The 17,723-nt window shown below is 40.1% G+C and overlaps 1 protein-coding gene across 4 annotated transcripts in view; it reads left to right on the top strand.

The window, feature by feature from the left end:
* The window catches only part of CCNY (cyclin Y), a 126,884-nt gene that overhangs the window by 67,289 nt on the left and 41,872 nt on the right, over positions 1-17,723 (top strand). Inside the window, exons 2-4 of one of the 4 annotated variants that reach the window (XM_075705487.1) lie at positions 9,238-9,312; positions 13,929-13,937; positions 15,084-15,118. In XM_075705487.1, the coding sequence (XP_075561602.1) occupies positions 9,238-9,312; positions 13,929-13,937; positions 15,084-15,118 (119 nt within the window). Of the gene's footprint in view, positions 1-9,237; positions 9,317-12,228; positions 12,237-13,928; positions 13,938-15,083; positions 15,119-17,723 lie in introns of all 4 variants that reach the window. The other 3 variants (XM_075705485.1, XM_075705484.1, XM_075705488.1) reach the window with 3 other exon arrangements.

Raw genomic sequence — 17,723 nt, 5'->3', positions numbered from 1 at the left:
GTGCCATTTCTCTGCCTTACGTGGAAAAGCTCTTGGGGTGAAGAGACGGCAGCCCGTGTTTCTGCAGGGACGCATGCCGGCACGACCACATCTGGCGTGTGTTAGCTGGCTCTGTGTCATGTGATGGAGGAGGGTTATTACGAGAGAAGGTGGAACTGGGGAACTTAAGTACCATGTTCTCAAGTGCCAAAAAGCAGTGTTTAGTAACCAAATGGACAGGTCGGCAGTGAGAAAATGAGCAATGATGGGAGATGCTCAGCAAAGTGCAGAAGTGCAAAGCAAGATACTCTTCTTAAAGCGTGCTCTCTAGTTCCTCTTTCTGTTTTGCATTACTTGACGGCAACCACGTCACATATGATTATTGAAAAAAAGGTTTTGGGGAATAATGTCTTCATATTATTGTTTATATTACTTGTAATATTCAGAGCAGACTGTGCTGCTGAAAAAATGATGGCAACCCTTGCCCCACTTTGTATTGCACCAGCAGAACTGAAATGTTGGGTGTATGTTTCCTTGCCTTTTGTTTTGCAGCATTAGACCATCTGTGCTTGGCTTCAGCTTTGCTTCCCTGGCAGTGAGTTCATCCAGGTGAGCCGAGGCGGGCGGGCGTTTGCAGAGCGGGACCGCTGTGCGGACGGGGAGGCTGCTGTGTCTGCGGGGTCCTGCTCTGGCTGCCTGACTCGGCTGGGCTGCTGCTTCCTGCAGTGGGAGCCCTTACGTGCGTTGGGCTCGCAGGGCTCCGCTTGCTGTCTTCATGTAATTTTTTCATTCTAAAATCCTGTTTGTACGCTCCGTATAATGAAAATGAGGGTTTAGAATTAATTTTTGTTCATGAAAACCAGTAATGTCATAGGGAATGTTGTCCTTCACCTCTGGAGTCAGCGTGTCTGCATTCTGGCACGTGTCCACTTGATATCCCTGGCTATCCTGCATATGAACAAATTTTGGGTCTAGTTGTGATTTTGGGGCTGGATTCTGTTGGAACGCTTCGCAAAAAAAGACTGTAATTCTCTTTGAAACATTGGCGAGGGGCTTTCTGGGAGGACAGTTTACAACTGAATTATTTGTCGGTGTCCCTTGTGCTGTAGCATGTCTCAAGCACGCTGGCAGGAAGGAAGGGAGGCGTGCACACGCACGTGCTCGTCATTACTCTTGCTGATTTTAACAGGAAACTGGTTTTGCTGGAAAATCTTAAAGGTACGATACTTGAAAGTTGCTTCTTTTTGCTGGCCTTAGATTTCCATTTGGATGAGTGAAGGGAAAGTGACATTCTTTATGTCAAGATACTTTTCGAGTCGACTACGTTCTGCATTCTGTTATTGTATTTTATTTTATTTACACTTCAGGTGTTTTAGGGTACTGTAATGAAGAACCATGCTTTATGTTACACCCAAAAGCTAGGGAAGCAGTATTTGAGTATGATGTAAATGTATATATGCACAGCCATATGTTTTGCATTAGGCACTTTTTACAGTGGACAGTTCTGTTTAGTGGTGGGCATGCTCCTGAATTAATAATAGCACAGAATTGTTGTTCTCAAAGTCCATGCTGAATTCTTCATGTAATGTGGAGAAATTGTCTTTTCCTCTCTGTCTTCCTGAGGGGGTGGTGGGGGTGGATATGTGTTTGCATTTTTTTTTTCCTTATCTTCTGCTATCTTATATATCAATAAAACTTTTAAACTTCACTTCGGTTACAGTTAACGCAACAACTAATAAAAGAAGTACTGGAATATCTGAAAGACATTCGTGAGATGAACTTGAGAGAGAAAAAGATTTATTAATTGGTATCTTTTCTGTTCTAAATATAAGGAGACGTTAAAAAAGAGACTTGCATATCATGTAATGTCAGATGATTTAATTTGCTCGTGAGCTGTGTCTAGTTAGTTGGGAGAGACTGCTGTGAAAAGGAAGGCAAATGCTGAAAAATGATACAAAACTAAAAATCCTGGATACAAACTTTCTTCAGCCTTGTTCTGTGAAAAGTTATATATGTGATTTTCCATCTAGAAGAGAAAATAAATACAGCTGTGTCCATGAGAACTGCTCTATGTTGTAACTTGGCTGACTGGCCGGGAATAACTGTACAGAAATGAGCATTATTTGCCACAGAGGGCTCCTTTTTATTGATGAACTATCTCTGTGTCTCCCTCGAAGACCGAGATCAGAGCAGAGCCTGGAGCAGAGTCATGGTGTAATTGGGGCTTGCTGAGAATGTCATGTCCGTCATTTGCTTGGAATGGTACGCAGAGAATAGCATAGCTCCAGGGTAGCAAAGATCATATCCAAGTTTTTCCAGTGACCTAGCCAAACCTGAAGGAGTTTACCCTTCCAGCCAATTGCCTCCTGAAAGCCTTCCAATTTCCAACTTTCTTTTCATAATCGCTGTTAAAGTGTACTGGAACATCATCATTAACATTTGTTCTTACAAGAGCACTGCAGGCAGTAATGCAGCTGAGAGGCATTTTCATTTGAGGTAGATGCTGCTAACACTAGGCATGAAGTACTGTAAAAAGGGACAGATAAGTCTTGTGCTCTGATACTGATAAATCTTCATGCTGTGATTTTGTGATGTTTGAATGGCATGAGCTGAAACTTCTAGTAGCGGATCTCCCATCTTGGAAGTTTCAGTGTAAAAGTAGATGTGGTTATTGTTATTATCCAGTGACACCAGCCTATACAATTGAGTCTTATTTCAGCTTGAAAGCTATAAAAACTTCTGAACGGCAAGCATCCCAGTGCTTTATTTATTTATTCATCCCAGTGAATTATTTTAGTCCTAGTGCTTGGTGCATCCTGCGTTTTAGAGACATTAATGTACAGAAGTCTCAAATGGAAACTTTTGTACTAGATTTAGTTATATGGTTTTCCAAATGTAAGGTTGCATTGTGGCTCCTTTATATAAATCATGGTGATTTGAAATAAAAATAAAGTCTAAGAAAATGGATAATAATGGTGAGAGATTACTTTCTTCAGTCTTGTTTCTTTGCTCTCTGTTCTTTTTTTAAAGTAATCTCTGGGTTTTTGCTTCATTTGACCAGAGACAGATGAGGGAGATCCTCTTAGCTGGGGTACCCATTTAAGTCTTACCAACTCGTGAGGGAATTACAATAACGTAATAATGTTTAAGGGAATATTTTCATTACTGTACGTTTAAATGCCTAATTACTGTGAATAGAGGGGAGCAGACCACCAGAGTAAAAGAGAACCAGAAAGGTGTAAGGTACAATGAGACTTTTTAAGTTTATTTCAGCATTTTTTCTAGGTTCAGTGTTGGGGAAACTTATCTCCCGCTCTGTGCCTGGAGAATGCTGTTTCTGTTTCTCTTCCCACAGACGACATCAGCTCATTCGTACGGGCTGGTACACTGGAAGCTGGAGCAACAACTTCACTCTTTCTGCCAGCCAGAGAAATCACATCTCGGGTCCTGCTGGTACCACGGAGGTGGCACAGGCGAGGGAGGCACAGCCGTGCTGTTCCCCACCCGCATCAGGGTGCACCGAAAGCCCTGCCCTTGACATCTCCGTGAAAGCCTTCCCCTTCCTCGGGTCACCTGTGCTTCCCTTTCCCCCTGCTCCCATGGCCATTGTTTTCTCTTCCCTTTAAACAGGCTTCCTGGAAGCATGTAGGGCTTAATCAAATATTGCTCATTGCTTGCATTCTTTTAATTTCGTGATAAGCAACTTGGTGGTGGTTTTGTTGTTTTCCACCCACCTGGCCATCCCAGGCAGTTGCTCTGTAATGTCAGGTTGTGGGTGGAGAAAAGATGGCAGAGAGGTTAACTAGTTCATGTAGCGCCCGGTCAGCTGCCGTTTCCTCTGGCATGCCCTGATGGGTCTGTTCTTTTCTTACCTGAAGTCCCTTTAAATAACTAAGAAAGAAGTATCTTCTGGGAAGAAGAAACATGGATTGATTTCATTTTTAAGCATATGATAGGTCATTAAATTAATACATGACCCTATCTCTTTCCTTAATGAGAGTGCTGGTTGTGCAGTGGCAGTGATAGCCTATGGTCCCGGGGGTGAAGGGGAGGAAGGAAAGTAATTTCACCAGATTATTTCAGAACTGTTTAAGTCTAAAACAAATGTTTTACTCAATTTAGACTTTAGTTCGTTATTGAATCAGCATCAGAGCTTGGGCAGTGCAAACCTGCCCAACTTTCATTGTTCAAAAGGAAGGAAGTAACATCTTATTTTTCTGACAGAATAAACACATTTTCAGACCTGCTCCCTGTGCTGCAGCCCACATGCACTGTTATAAAAGCAGCGACTGTTGGTTTTTCCTGTTGGTGTCATGGCAGAAGCTTTGATACGTGTTGCTCACAAGTTAGTTGCTACAGCACCCATCCTTCATCCTCTTGTGCTGCATGTTTCTATCTCAGTAGACTCAGGAGTTGAAGAAACTTTTTTTTGTTAAAATTTTGCCACGAAAGATTTAGTCTCCTCCTTTTCTGTTTTTATCTTGCATAATGTATTCTGACCACAAGTCTTAAAACGTAGCTCTTTCTGAAGAATTGCAGCAGAGTTTGGTGCAATTTTATAACATTTACAGATGTGCCACTGGGATTTTCTGAGGCTTTGTGCTTAATAATTTAAATATTGCTATTTCTGAAGATTTTATAGAACTTCAGCTAGAGGCCCCTGGGATCATCTGATCTGACCTGCATATGAATCGTAAGCCAGTAACCTGCATGTAGTTATTCTTAAATTGAGCCTAAATACTCGTGCTGGACTAAAGCCTAAAGATGTTTGGCTGAAGCAATCTTCTAGAAAGGGAAAACAACAAAATAAGCTGAGTTCCTTGGGTGTGGAGCTTTGATGCCTAATTATCCTCCCTTTTTTTTTTATCCAAGTTCATAATTAAGATGTTTCTGCTTTAATTTTCCACTGTTTTTGTTATGTTGTGGGCTAGGTTAGAGACAGCTTTTAGTACTTGCTCTTCTCGCCCTGTGAAGGTGCATGTGAACTACAGACACCTCCTAGTTTTCCTTTTTTGTCAGCTAAATGGTTGAACTCGGACTCTCATTTGAAGGCATTTTGTGCAGGCCTCCAGTCATTCTTGTAGCTCTCTTCTACACTCATCTGAACTTTATTCTTACCCTTTCAAAAAGTGCAAACTGAGGCTGTATTCAGTATTTTTGGTCTCAGTATTGCTTTTTAAGATCCTGTTCTGAGATTTAAAATCTTGCCTGGGCTTTAGCCCAAGTCTGAAACAGAACTCTTTTACAGTTCGCTTCTTTTTATGGCCATATATGAATGCAGCTACTGTGGCTTTAGGAACTAAGTTTCTCACAATGCCCAGGGTGAATCTCATTGTGGTCTTCTGGTGGTTCTCTTAAACTTCAATACCGTTACGTACCGAATTAAGTTATATGCAAAATCTACCTTTTTTCCTTGGAGAGAGTGTGACTTTATTTTGATGTTATAAATCAGAATGCCTATTATAATAATGTTTATTTTGACATGCTAGTAAACAAGGAAGAGAATGCAACCTGAAGTATATTTGCATGTATTTGTAACTCTGGTCTTGCCCAAATGCTCCAAAATTGTGTGAATTCTGTTAGGCACATGATCTCTTTGCTGAAGTGTACCTGAGGCTGACTTTGCTTTGGCTAACCAAAAACTAGGTTTGATTTAAATATACATCTATACAGATAGAGATACATGCATGTGTACGTCTACATGTGTATGCTGACAGACAGCTTTGGTTCCTAATCCTGAGAAGACAAAACCCCTGAAATTTTCATGGGGCATCACACTGTTCAGGTGTTTACAGAGTGGGAATTGTATTTTGCATAGCTTAACAGTCCTTTAGAACTGAAAAAAAGTAAATGCAATCTTTGAACTATGAAAAAAGGTAGGAGAATATTCCACATGTATTAACTGGAAGGAACATCTGCAGTGAAAGATTTTTGATTTGGACTGTCTATGACAATGACTTTTTTTTAAAAGCTGATTTTGGAGTGCAGCATAACTGTTGGAAAAAGTACCGACTTTAAATCTTTCCTTTGTAAGGCTATGATGAGTCACAGAGCAGACTGCTAGCAATGGAGAAAATTTTTGTGCAGATTTTAATAATTGAAATTCTGGCTCTCGCTTTCCTCTCTTTCGAATAGTAGAGTATTGCTTGTGTGAGTTTAAATCTCTCTTTATCTTCGACTACTCCATTACAAAATGAGTAAACCTTTCATATTGTGGCTGGTTTTCATGATACTTTTCAAATACTAGAAAGACCTACTGATAACACTAAAACATGAATATATTATTTTCTTTAGGATGGAGGTAACCTTTTGACTAATGCCCTTTGGTGGTGGGTTACTAGCTTCAGATATGTATGTATCATTTGATCTCTTTGTCCTGTAACATGGTTTCTAATGACAGATTTTTACGAATTTGTTGCCAAATTCAACAAGGCATTTTTTTTCCAAGTTATACAGTAAGTTAAGACATCTATGATGCACCAGAGACTGAAATCTTACTTGCATGTTGTGAAACTTGATGCATTCTAATGCTCCGGTGTGCCCGCAGTGGTGGCATGGAGTGGTGTGGTCCCACAGGTGGCCTGTGGGATGCTCGGATTTGCCTAATGCTGTTCGCTGGAGGAGCTGGGAGCGATCGCGTTGCAGGTACACACCAAACAGCGCTTTCCTCTGCCTGCCAGCCCACGAGACCTATGCTGTTCCGCAGAGGGAGGTGGGGAGCCAGCCTCTCTCAGCAGCATTTGTCTTCTTCTGGCCACCTTGTGCTGGGTAACCTGCCCTGGCAGGCTTTGCCGCTCCCCATGCCCACGTTCTCTGATTTTTGTGCAGGCAGTTTGAGAAAGGCAGATGGATGTGTTTGATGGCTGCTGTTGCTGGGGAGGATGTGAGAGAAAGGATGTGGAGAGAAGAGGACGCGTGGTGCTTTGTGGGGTTCAGCGGGGGGAAGGAGCCACAGCCGCTGCCTCTCCCGAGGTGGTTCAGAACCCCTGGTCTGGCCTCTGCAGCTGCTGAGATTGGATTTTGCTGGCCGCCTTTCAGCTCCTGTCTGAAGAATAACAGTTTACCCAAGAGCTAGTGCTTTTTTGTAGTTCATGCTTTTTTCCAGAAAGACTTTAAGACCTCTGCTGATTTACTGCTTCTGCATAATAGCCTTTAATAACACAGGAATCTTAAATAGTTGCAACTTGACTGCAGGACGTGGCAATTCATTTTCCTTTCTTTTCGGCCCTGCAAGCAGACTGTAAGCCTGTACCAGGTTGTTATTACTCCCCAAGCAGGTAATTTTCTGGGCCTGAAGGAAAGGAATGCTCATCTGTTTAGGGCCAGTGTTTTGTAAGTTGAGGTCAGTTTTGTGTTGCTGGTCCTGTTTTGTTGACTAAATTTGCATTCTGGTGCTTCAAAAGATTTGAAGAAAGATTGTCTGTACTGTTCGGTTTGGGTTTTGTTTGGGTTTTTTTTTTTTTAAAAGGCATTTTTTGGTCTATGGTGATGTATTATATGCTGTTCGATAAAAAATGATGAGGATGATAAAAGACGATGTATTTTGTCATTTTAAAATGCTGATTACTCTTTACTTAATGAATTGCGTCATGAATTCCGCTTAATGGAAAAACTGTCCTGAATTGGAAAATGATCTTTACCAGCACTGTCTCAATGGGCGATTCTTTTTTTCTTCTTCTCTATGTCTAAATAAGATGCAGAAAGTAACAGGAAAAGATTCTTTATAATTCAGTCCTTTCAAGTCAGAACTTCTAGTAGTAAGATGACCTTCCTAGAATCTCCTGCAAGCTTGGCTGCAAACTGTGGTTTCTGGGAGAATCAAAATCACTTTCCCTTGAAATTCTTAGATTTTTTTTTTTTTTCTTCACCCTTTGTGGGTTTGATAATAATAATAAGCCCCCCTTTCCAATGGAGAAATTGCTCTTCTGTGTTTCTGGGTTCTTCCTTGTAAGTAAGATCATGTTTATTCCAGAAGTTGCGTCCAGGTGCCAGCAGCATGACAGGCTGCTCATCTCATGGGCTGCAGAATGCAGGGAGATGAAAAGGAAACCAAGAGAGCATAAAGGGGAAAAATACAAATAGAAAGTACATTTATAGAGAGGTGTGTAGTCAGGAGAAAAAAGCAGAGAAGTGGAAGACCTAGCAAATTCATAAATAAAAGGGAAAGGGAGAAGAGAATATGGTGATGGATGGTGAAGGAACAGGGAAAGCTATAGACAGGAGAACTTGACCCCTGGGCAAAAAGACTTTGTTTTGTTTTCATAAGACCTGGGGCTTAATTTCCAGTTTTGCTGAGCTTTTACAGAGGTATGAAAGGGGAGTGAGAAATGTAGAAAGCCTGGGATAATCACAGAAGATATCAGTGCTTATATGTAGTCTCGCATAAACACCTGCATCAAATGCAAAAGAATGTATATCTAGAGATCAAGAGAATGCAGGAGAACTAGGGTTGAGATAGCCACGCTGGCAGAGCAAGAGAATGATAAAAAATGATGTACTATTTTTAGTAGCATGCTTTCAAGTGGATGCAGGCATATAAGAGTTTTGACAAATTGGTAGTGGAGTGGTATTTGGGAACAAGTAAATTCAATGGATTTTAACGTCTATAGGGAAAATAACATTCATAGAAGTTTTTATAAGCTGTGATAAATTTGAATCTTTAAGCTGGTAAATGTTTTTTAGGACTGCTTTGGTTTTTGGGTGTTTGGTTGTTTTGTTTTGTTTAGTTTTTTAAGAAGTTTTTTTAGAATCTTGACTATTTAAGACACTCTGGCCTAGACGTAGCTTGTTTACATTCAGCAGCAATAACTGCTTACTTTAATCACATCTAATCTTGGAAAGCTATCTATCTACAGAGGGTTGCGTATTTGTTTTATAATACTTAATTCTTCTGTAATTACATATAACAAGCTGTGTTCCTGTGTTTAGCAATGGCTTTGGGGCATGGTGGGAAGAAAATGATGGTAAATGGATAATTCCTGACTTCTTGTGTACAAACTTCTCAAGCTGCTTTGTCTGTTTTAATCCAAAAGCAGCCCTTAGAATTGAAGTCTAATCCCAAAGCTGCGTTGATGCAAGTGATTTGCGTGCCAAAAAGAGCCACTTGCGTGAAGAAGGATAAAAAAGTGGGCCTCATGATGGATTTTGTTTTACAATAACTGCTTAAGTATGTAAACTTGGACTTATTAAAAAGAATGAGAAAATCTGTGTATACTGTTGGATAATCATGTTTTTGTGCTATTCTTTCTCTCTTTCTAGATTTGAACATGGAATTCAACCCATCAGATCATCCACGGGCCAGTACGATATTTCTCAGTAAATCGCAAACAGATGGTAGGTTACTGAATTTATTGCAGTTATCTCTAAACTCTTTGTTAGAATGCATGTGATAGTCTTTTAATATATAATTCCCGTCCCCCAAAAAAGAGGCTTTTCTAGGTGTCACGTTAGAGTTGAAACAAGTCACACCTTCAGTTATTTATTTTGTCAGTAGTAGAAGGTACAGGTTTGAGTCTTGTCATGTCCTGAAATTTTAAGTTCCAAGTAGTCGTTGTATCAGAACTAAAATATGGGTAAAGTTTGATAGAATTAGATTTTTAAAGTATTTTCCCTAAATCCAAAATTTTCTGTCTAACTGTTTGGCTTTTTTTTGAACTCTGAACATTAGGCCAAACTTCTGGGAAATGTGTGGAGAGTATTTTCTTGAGAAAATGCCGGTTTACATTAGCTAAGAAGACAGTGCAGAGTTTCCTCCAATATAGCTGATACTGTAAATGAGCTCAGTACTAGATTTTAATAACAAAACAACCCCCATCCCATCCAAACATTCTTTCTTCTTCTCTCATTATGGATTTGATATAATCATGTATTTGTCTGGAGTATTTTTTTTTTTTATAGACAAATTGATCTCTCCGGAATTATATCCGTTAAGCAAGCCTCTTGATAGAGTTAGTAGAATAGAAGCCATTTATTCTGGCTCTTTCAATCCCTGTTGGACATGTATGACATGTTGTTTTAAAAGTAGATGAGTAATCAATGCAAAACACATTATTTTCTACCAAGACTTTCAAAGCAGTTTCTACATTGTAATTCTGACTGTTCAGTATGAATTCTTTGTCCTTCTTTCTGCTGCCTATAAATGCCGGTTTTTATTTACATGGCAAATTGCAGTGTCAAACACATCACTTAAAAATAATGTCGTTTTCACTTGCTGTATATTTTTTGCTAATTTTTAAGCATGAGTAGAACAAAGAGGATATACATTTAGGTCCTAATTGAAGAGGTTTTTATGTGAGTACCTCTTTTGCCCTTCAGATTGTCCTTCTGAATTCAGCCCTGGTTCTGTCAATGCCTTTATTACATGGTTTTGGATGTGATTTACCATTCTAATCTGGTTTGGTAGTCTGTAAAATGAATATGATAATATTTCCATAGTACTCTGTATTATGAAGATTGATGTCTATTTTATAGTGTTTTTATAGTGTTTTGAGACTGTATAATCCCATATGGATGCTACATTTCTCGTTACAGCTTGTTGAAAAAAAGGACAAAAAAATCCCAAGTTCAACAACTAAAATTTTGACCAGACCTGATGATTATTCTTACTTGTAGTAATAGTGGTTAATTTACCACTAGTGGTTAATTTAGTATGTAGTTAATTGTAAGCATTTTTTAAAATGACAGTTTACACCCATGCTAGAGTTGGTCTGTGAAACTTAGTTCTAGTTTAAGCAATACATAGAACTTTTGAGTGAGAACAATGTAGTGAAACAACATAGAAACATTATCAACAGGAGTGTAAGGTCTGTTCAGCTATCCTTGATCACGGTGGAAAAAATCCAAAGTCTATCTTGGTTGTACAAAAGAAAAATTCTGCAAACATTTATCTGATGATGTATTGCCAAGAACCATCCCATTTTGGTGGGACAGCTCACAGTAGTAAGCATTTTGCTTAGCTGTACTTTGGGCCCATTGTGGAACCAAGTGAGCTGTAGGAATTATCACACTAATCAAGGATGTTGCCTAACACCAAAATGCAATAAAATGCTTGCTAAGGGGAAAATATAAGGATTTTTTAGGATGTGTAGGGTTGTATTCTGACAGCCTGCTGTGGAGACTAGGGAACCCCCAAGACTTCTTAAGTCAGTGTAGAAGGGGGAGACCTGAGCTGGCAATGTTGAAAACAGCGAACTTGGGCATGTAACTACCTCTCTCCCTTACTTGTATAGTGTTGGGCTGGCAAACCTTCCTGTTGACTGAAAGTGAAAATATTTATATAGACAAGAACTGCAGATGTTTAAAATATACATATTGGAGAGCTGAGGGACGTCAGGACTCAAGGTTTCATCCAATATCTGGCTGTGACTCTTGAGCGTTCACCACGTGTTTCTACAGCGGGAAAGGGCCAAGTCCATAACTACGTGCTAGAGTGATTTGGCAACGTTACCTTCAGGCAGTTCCACGTTTGGCTTTCTAGTAGCCCTGTACTCTTTCAGCCTCACTGGTAATCTTGTAGTACTGTCCTGGCATAGGAGCTGCACTTGAGCCGCTTGTGATCAACATGTGAGTGAAGAGCAACAAGCTGACTACCCTGAATATAATGAGAGAGGACATGGCATCTCTGGATATTACATGGTCTGAATTCCCCATTGTTCTGTGAAGCTTGGATGCCATGCTAAGCATCTAAATCTGTCCTGTCCCTCTTGGTAGTCTGAATGCATCCTTAATTACCTGAGAGTTCAATGAATCTGTAGAAAAGTTGAAGACGTGTTAATATTAATTTGATTCCTAACTAAAGTAGCTTTTCTAAATGTTTCCAACTCTTTGTGGGAATTTTCTAGGTGCTGAATCTTACATGAGTACTTCTCCCTGTTTAGGGAGCTAGGAAAGAATATGCCCTTGCATGTCTTTAACCTCTGTGAGTGCTTTATGCACGTTCTCCCTTGTTTGCTGAGTTTGGCCTGTAAGCAGGATGGTCTAGGTGACTGAAAAGCCATGCACTATTTAGTTAAGCCAGGGTTTCCAAAACTTAGCACTCCGATAGCGTAACTTCCTTTCCTTATAATAGCAAGAGGGCAACGGTTGCTATTTCAGGGTGCTGGTAAGTGGGTTACAGCTGTCCGCCTCTCCCAACTTACATGAGGCTTTACACATTCAATGTACTGGCTAAATTTTGCAGGATCAGTGCAACAATGGGCTTCAGGCAAAGAGGATTTTGAAATTGCATTTATACAGTGGATAGAAGTGAAGTAAGCTGCGCTTACTCTTTAATGTTAACTAGGACCAGTCTCTTGTCTCGGATGAAGCAAAAAGAAATTATTTACAAACTCCCAAAATGCGAGACATTTTTATTGACGTAATCCTCAAGGATTTTGTCTTCAATCCTGATATGGGTAACATTAAGATAGTCCACAGAAGTTGCACAAAGAAAGTTTCTGTTACAGCTCAATGAAAAATACAGACATACATACGCACACACGCGTACATATATATGTGTGTATGTGTGTGTATTTCCTCACTCCCTTTTATTTCAGGATAATATATTTTCCTACTCTTGTGAAAGTTCAACAATAACAATTGAAAGTGCCTGCAGAAATAGGAACAGGCCATTGACCTTAAAATGAGGAAAACGAAGACAGTTTGGCAGCATCTCAGTCTCCACTTGAAGAGTTCCATTCCAACTTTCAAGTTTTAAAACGTTAGAAAGAAAGTAGTTTAATTGTTTAAACTGACTCTAAATCTGTTCAGCTTCATTTCCTCAAAACCCCATGCTTGAAAGCCAAAAGTCTGGAGTTGCAGTTAGGAGTTTATGCTACAAAATGACGGTTAATTATAACGCTGCCTCCTGGTCCGCCGAAGACCATACTGCGCTGCGTGAGCAGTGCAAAGCGCCTTTAAACTGACTGGAGCCAAGTGATGGAATTGCCTCTTCACAGTCATTTTAGCTTGGCAGAAGTGACCTTTTGCCTTGTGCAATAACTGTCTTTGCCTTGTTTAAAGGGAGGGTTGTGATCACGAGAGAGAGCCGTTGTGACCCAGTGGGTTTCCGCTGTGCCCGGTTCCCCATCGGCGTACGCTCTGGAGAGAGCTGAGCCTCACGCTGTGGCAGAGTGGGCCAGAAGCACGGCTGCCTTCTTGCAGTCCCTCAGTGGAGAATCCAGGCTAACTGAATTTCGGTTAGATGGGGGAAATAAGGGGAGGGAGATCAGCGTGGTGCTTAGAAGAGTGTGCAGCACAAGCAGTGCTTGAGCAGGGAGAAGTGAGGGGTGTGTATAAATACATTGATATCTTCTTCTGGAGATTGGAAGTAGCAAATGGGAATGAGCTGTGAGTGATATTCTTGCTTTGGTAAATAGATGGTTGTACTTTCATGGGCAATTGAATAATGGATACAAGGGAAAATACAGAAGAGAAAAACTAAGGTAGGGGAAAAAAAGGTGATTAAAATGGAATTTGGAGTCTGTGCAGGCTGTCTTTATAGGCTTTTGTCGATAAGAACTTTATATGCGGTATAATTGTTTGTGATTAAAACACTGTTAAACGCTTAACTGTGTTCAAAATTTCACAGTTAATAGGTGTTAATTTTCAGTTACGTACTCTATTAGGTTTACATGCACCTTATCAGGATTGTTTACTGCCTGTGCATTGCAATATGCAATGCTAGACAAATACTTTGGCTATTCTTAGAAGTGAGTATCTGCCATCATTTTGTTGTTTCCCTTTAGATTACTTATGTCCCTTGCTGGTGCTAAACGCAGTGTGTGGAACTTAAGTGTAGTGCAGTGTTTTAGCAGGATTTCAAGCAGTTTAACTATTTACTAGACGATCAGAATTTTCCTGCTGTTCCTGTTTAATTCTGTTTACAATGTCCATAATTGTGGATCTGAGCATGTGCTAAGTGACATGGCTAACATCTGTCATGTGTGATTCTCCTTTCTGCTCCCTGGGAGGAAAATTATGTAAGGATTTTTAAAAGTTTTTTCTTATTTTCTTTTCATTTTATGTCTGCATTGAACACAATTATTTCACGGTATTCACACATACAGCCTTGTTTATGTGAGGTTGCTTGCTTATAAAAAATCACAAATAATGGCTTCTCATCCAACGGGGAATGGACAGGCTATCCCACCATTATGAACACTCTTATTTTGCTAAGTGCCTTGGGTTGCATAGCTTTCAAATCATGGTGCACCAACGTGCATTTAATCACCTACAGCATGAAACCATTATTATTTTAATCCTGCAGTTTGATTTATGTGTTAGTTGCCTGCAGACTTGTATTCTAAATACTGTGGTATTTTCACTGGAACAGAGCTCCACAGGCTCTCTATGGGGTGAGTTAATTGGGAAAGTGCTTTAAAAAATTAAATAGAGTATATTTAATCAGCTGTAATAAGCATTTGCCTGACAATTAAGACTCTATACGTCTATCTCGCTTGTTGCTGTTTACTTTCTGAATATTTTGGCTAATTGTGGCTTTGACTTGCAACCCTTGCTTGTGGTGACTGGTTCATACTCACCAAAGTAATACATTTTCATTGTTGTATCCAACATGAATAATAGTTTCAGGCTTGCGCCTGGTCCTTATAGAAGGCAGTGATGTAATGCATATGGTTTCGAGGCTGCTCTATGGGAGTTAGTGCACAGTAAGCTATGATGAGAATTTGCTAACTCCATGGTATAGCTATTTAGGTGCTTTCATGCCTGCAAGGTAGTGTAGGCCGCTTTTCAGCAAGGTACCTTGCACAAAGGCACTGGTGGCTCAGGAGTACCCACACACGGAACTGGTGAAGGATGGCTAATCCATTGCCAACTTGGACTGTAGCTTACTGCATATTAACTTTCCCATGTGGACCAGCACCTGGTGAAGTACCCAAATGGATGAGAATTTTAATCCATCACCACACTAGTGAGCATAAATGCCTTTATGCATACAGATATATGTTCCTTCTGTGTTTGGTATATAATATACTTGGTTAGTGCAAAAGCAATTATAATGTTGCACATAGATAGCCTCCTGTTCTTTTTATTATAAATGGTATATAAGAAGCTTAATCGGGAAAAATAGTCATGTAATATTTCTATCATATTTTGTGTTTTTGCAGTGAGAGAAAAACGCAAGAGTCTCTATATAAACCACGTAAGTGAAAATGTCTCGCTATGCAGCTTTCTCCTTGTTGTCTATATTATACAATAAATAAGAGTTATCACACATGATTTCCATATTGGTGAGAGGGTGCTGATGCTTCAAATGTCTGTTCTGCATCAGGATCCAGAAGTATAGGTCTCAGCTGTTGAGTTAGTGGAATGGATCTGTTGGCTTGAAGACAGTACCATGCTCACAACCAGTGTACATAGATAACTGGTACCTGGGACAAAGAGCTGCACACATTAGTATGTTTATTATCAAATTATTACAAAAACTCTTAAAACTTCAAATTGCATTTTTATGCAAGTTTGCTTTGGCAGAGAGCTGCAGCATCTGATGTTTACACAGAAGTTCCGAAGTGCCTGACCAGTGCTGACACAATGTGAATGTGGATTGACATGCGGTACATGCCAAGTGCGAAGATGGGTTTTTGATACACTTGTGTACCCTGGGAATTTTTCAGTTCAGTTTTCTTCTGTTTGAATCAAATTCCCGGTGAAGCTGAGAGCAAATCCCCTGTAGCCTGCTTTGGGTACGGGACCAGGCTCTTTGCCCCACTTAGTGTTGTTTGTACCACTGAAGCACCTGGAACCAGTGCGGTTCCCAGTATGTTAAACCTTGTGCTGAAATATCTGGGGTCGCGCCTCAGTAAAATTGAGGAGGGAAAGAACTAATTGTCTTCCAAATGGTATTTGCCTTTAGGGTGAAATGGGGAGAAGTTCTGAAACTTTCCTCTATCTGGAAATATAAGCCATAATTTCATGAATCATTTTTAAGCCGCTCCAGCTGCTGAAAGAAGCAGATGTGGTTTATAGCCTCTGCATTCCCTTGTGCTGGGGCAAACGTTTGTGCAGCTCCAGGTAAACTGGACTGGGGCACGACTGCAAGTAGATTGAGCACGGCTAAAACATAAACTGGATCTGTTGCTAAATGTGATTCACTTCAGGGCTTGCACCCGCAGAAGGGAGGGGAGGCACGGAGGCAGGACTGAGCCACCGAGTGGGGTGAGAAGGCAGGACTGCTTCATTTGTTGGCAGAAATGGTTTGTGCTGAGTGTTTCTGAAACTACTGCCTAGCTTCAAAAGTAAGCTGAGATTTTCAGAGTTTTCCAAGAGTTGAGATTTTGAGAAAGTCATGAAATACTGTGAGGCTTATAAAAGCCTAAAAGTCGGCCCCACCAGGCTAGCAGATATTCTTAGTGCTTCCCACCTCCTATTTCTCTGTAAAACATTTCCATTGTTTACAGTGCATGTGAGGGTGGTTTGCAGTGCAAATGCGTTGTTATAAAATTACTTGTAAAGTTTATGCACAGGGTTCCTCTAAACTTGGTAATCTGCTCAGTAACTTCCAGCAGTCTTTTTAGCCTCAAACTTGGAGGGCTCAGTGCAAAAAAAATGAATATATAGACACTGCAAAGCAAGGCATTAACTGAGTTTCTGTGTCCACCTTGTGTCATGGATGAAATTCTCACGTGTTCTGAGTCATTTCATGTCATGTAAAAGGTGTATTCTGTATTAGGCAGACTGCAAGTGGATTAATCTGGCAGATTGCACAAGATGACTATTGGAAATGCTGCTGGAAGCACACTATTGCAAACCCTGGTATAAAATATTTTTAGGCAGTGCTGGCGTTGTTGCAGAAAAGGGTAGGATGATCATATCACTGAGGAGTTGTGTTGTTGGGAGCTCAGTGTAGCAGGTCAAGCAGTTGATACCCTAAGCACTAAATCTCTTCCTAATTTCCTCTTTTTTTTGTTTTTAAAGTATCATTCAAAGCATTGGCTAAGGTTGCAGCAATGTAAACTTCCCCCAGTAGTCTGGTTTACTGCTACCTTAAGTCTGACTTCTTTGTACTTATAAAGTACTTCTGAATTACAAAGCTAAAAATAGCTGAAGCTGAAGCCCTTACCATGGCTTTCTCTGTGTGTATCCTTACAAGTTAGTTAAGTTTTTTAGCCAGTACTCATACATAAGCTATGTTTTCAAATGTAGCCTGTGATATTCAAGTTGTTACTGAGATGTATGGTTGACTTCAGCAGACCTGTGAGTATTCATTCAGCACCTCCTAAATATTCAGTCTGCTAAAGCTGACGCACAAACTGGTGATCATTTTTGAAGTGGTTGCTGTGGCCTTTAGCTGGGAACTGTGTTTAGGTTTGTAGACTGCAGGGAACCATCGTAATTTTCCTAGACCACCTTGTTTGAAGAAATTTGGGGAAATAGATTTAATAATACTATGTGACAAATGATGGGTAGTATTTACATGATAAGCAAATTTATGATATACCCTATTGGTTGATCAGCTCTTTTCCACCATTTTTCAGTACGTGCTAAGTGCATTTCTAACAGGAGCTATTGCTACTCATCTGTTTCCTTGTGGATGTGAAGTTCTGGGTCCCCACATGTGCTCTGGAGGGAACAAGCCAGAGGACATAAATTTTGGAGTGTTGTTTTGTCTTCCTTTTACAAGAACTCCTCACCATAACGCAGCACTCTTCTGTGTTTTTTCTAAAACATCATCTTTTTTTTTTTTTTCCTGTCTTTTATACTTATTCTCCTTTTGTGACAAATAACAAGATGAGCAACAAAGTATTTTT

The sequence above is a fragment of the Pelecanus crispus genome, chromosome 2 (genome assembly GCF_030463565.1).
Source record: "Pelecanus crispus isolate bPelCri1 chromosome 2, bPelCri1.pri, whole genome shotgun sequence".
NCBI lineage: Eukaryota > Metazoa > Chordata > Aves > Pelecaniformes > Pelecanidae > Pelecanus > Pelecanus crispus.
Note: the sequence above shows the minus strand (reverse complement) of the source record. Positions and strands in the feature narration are given on the sequence as shown.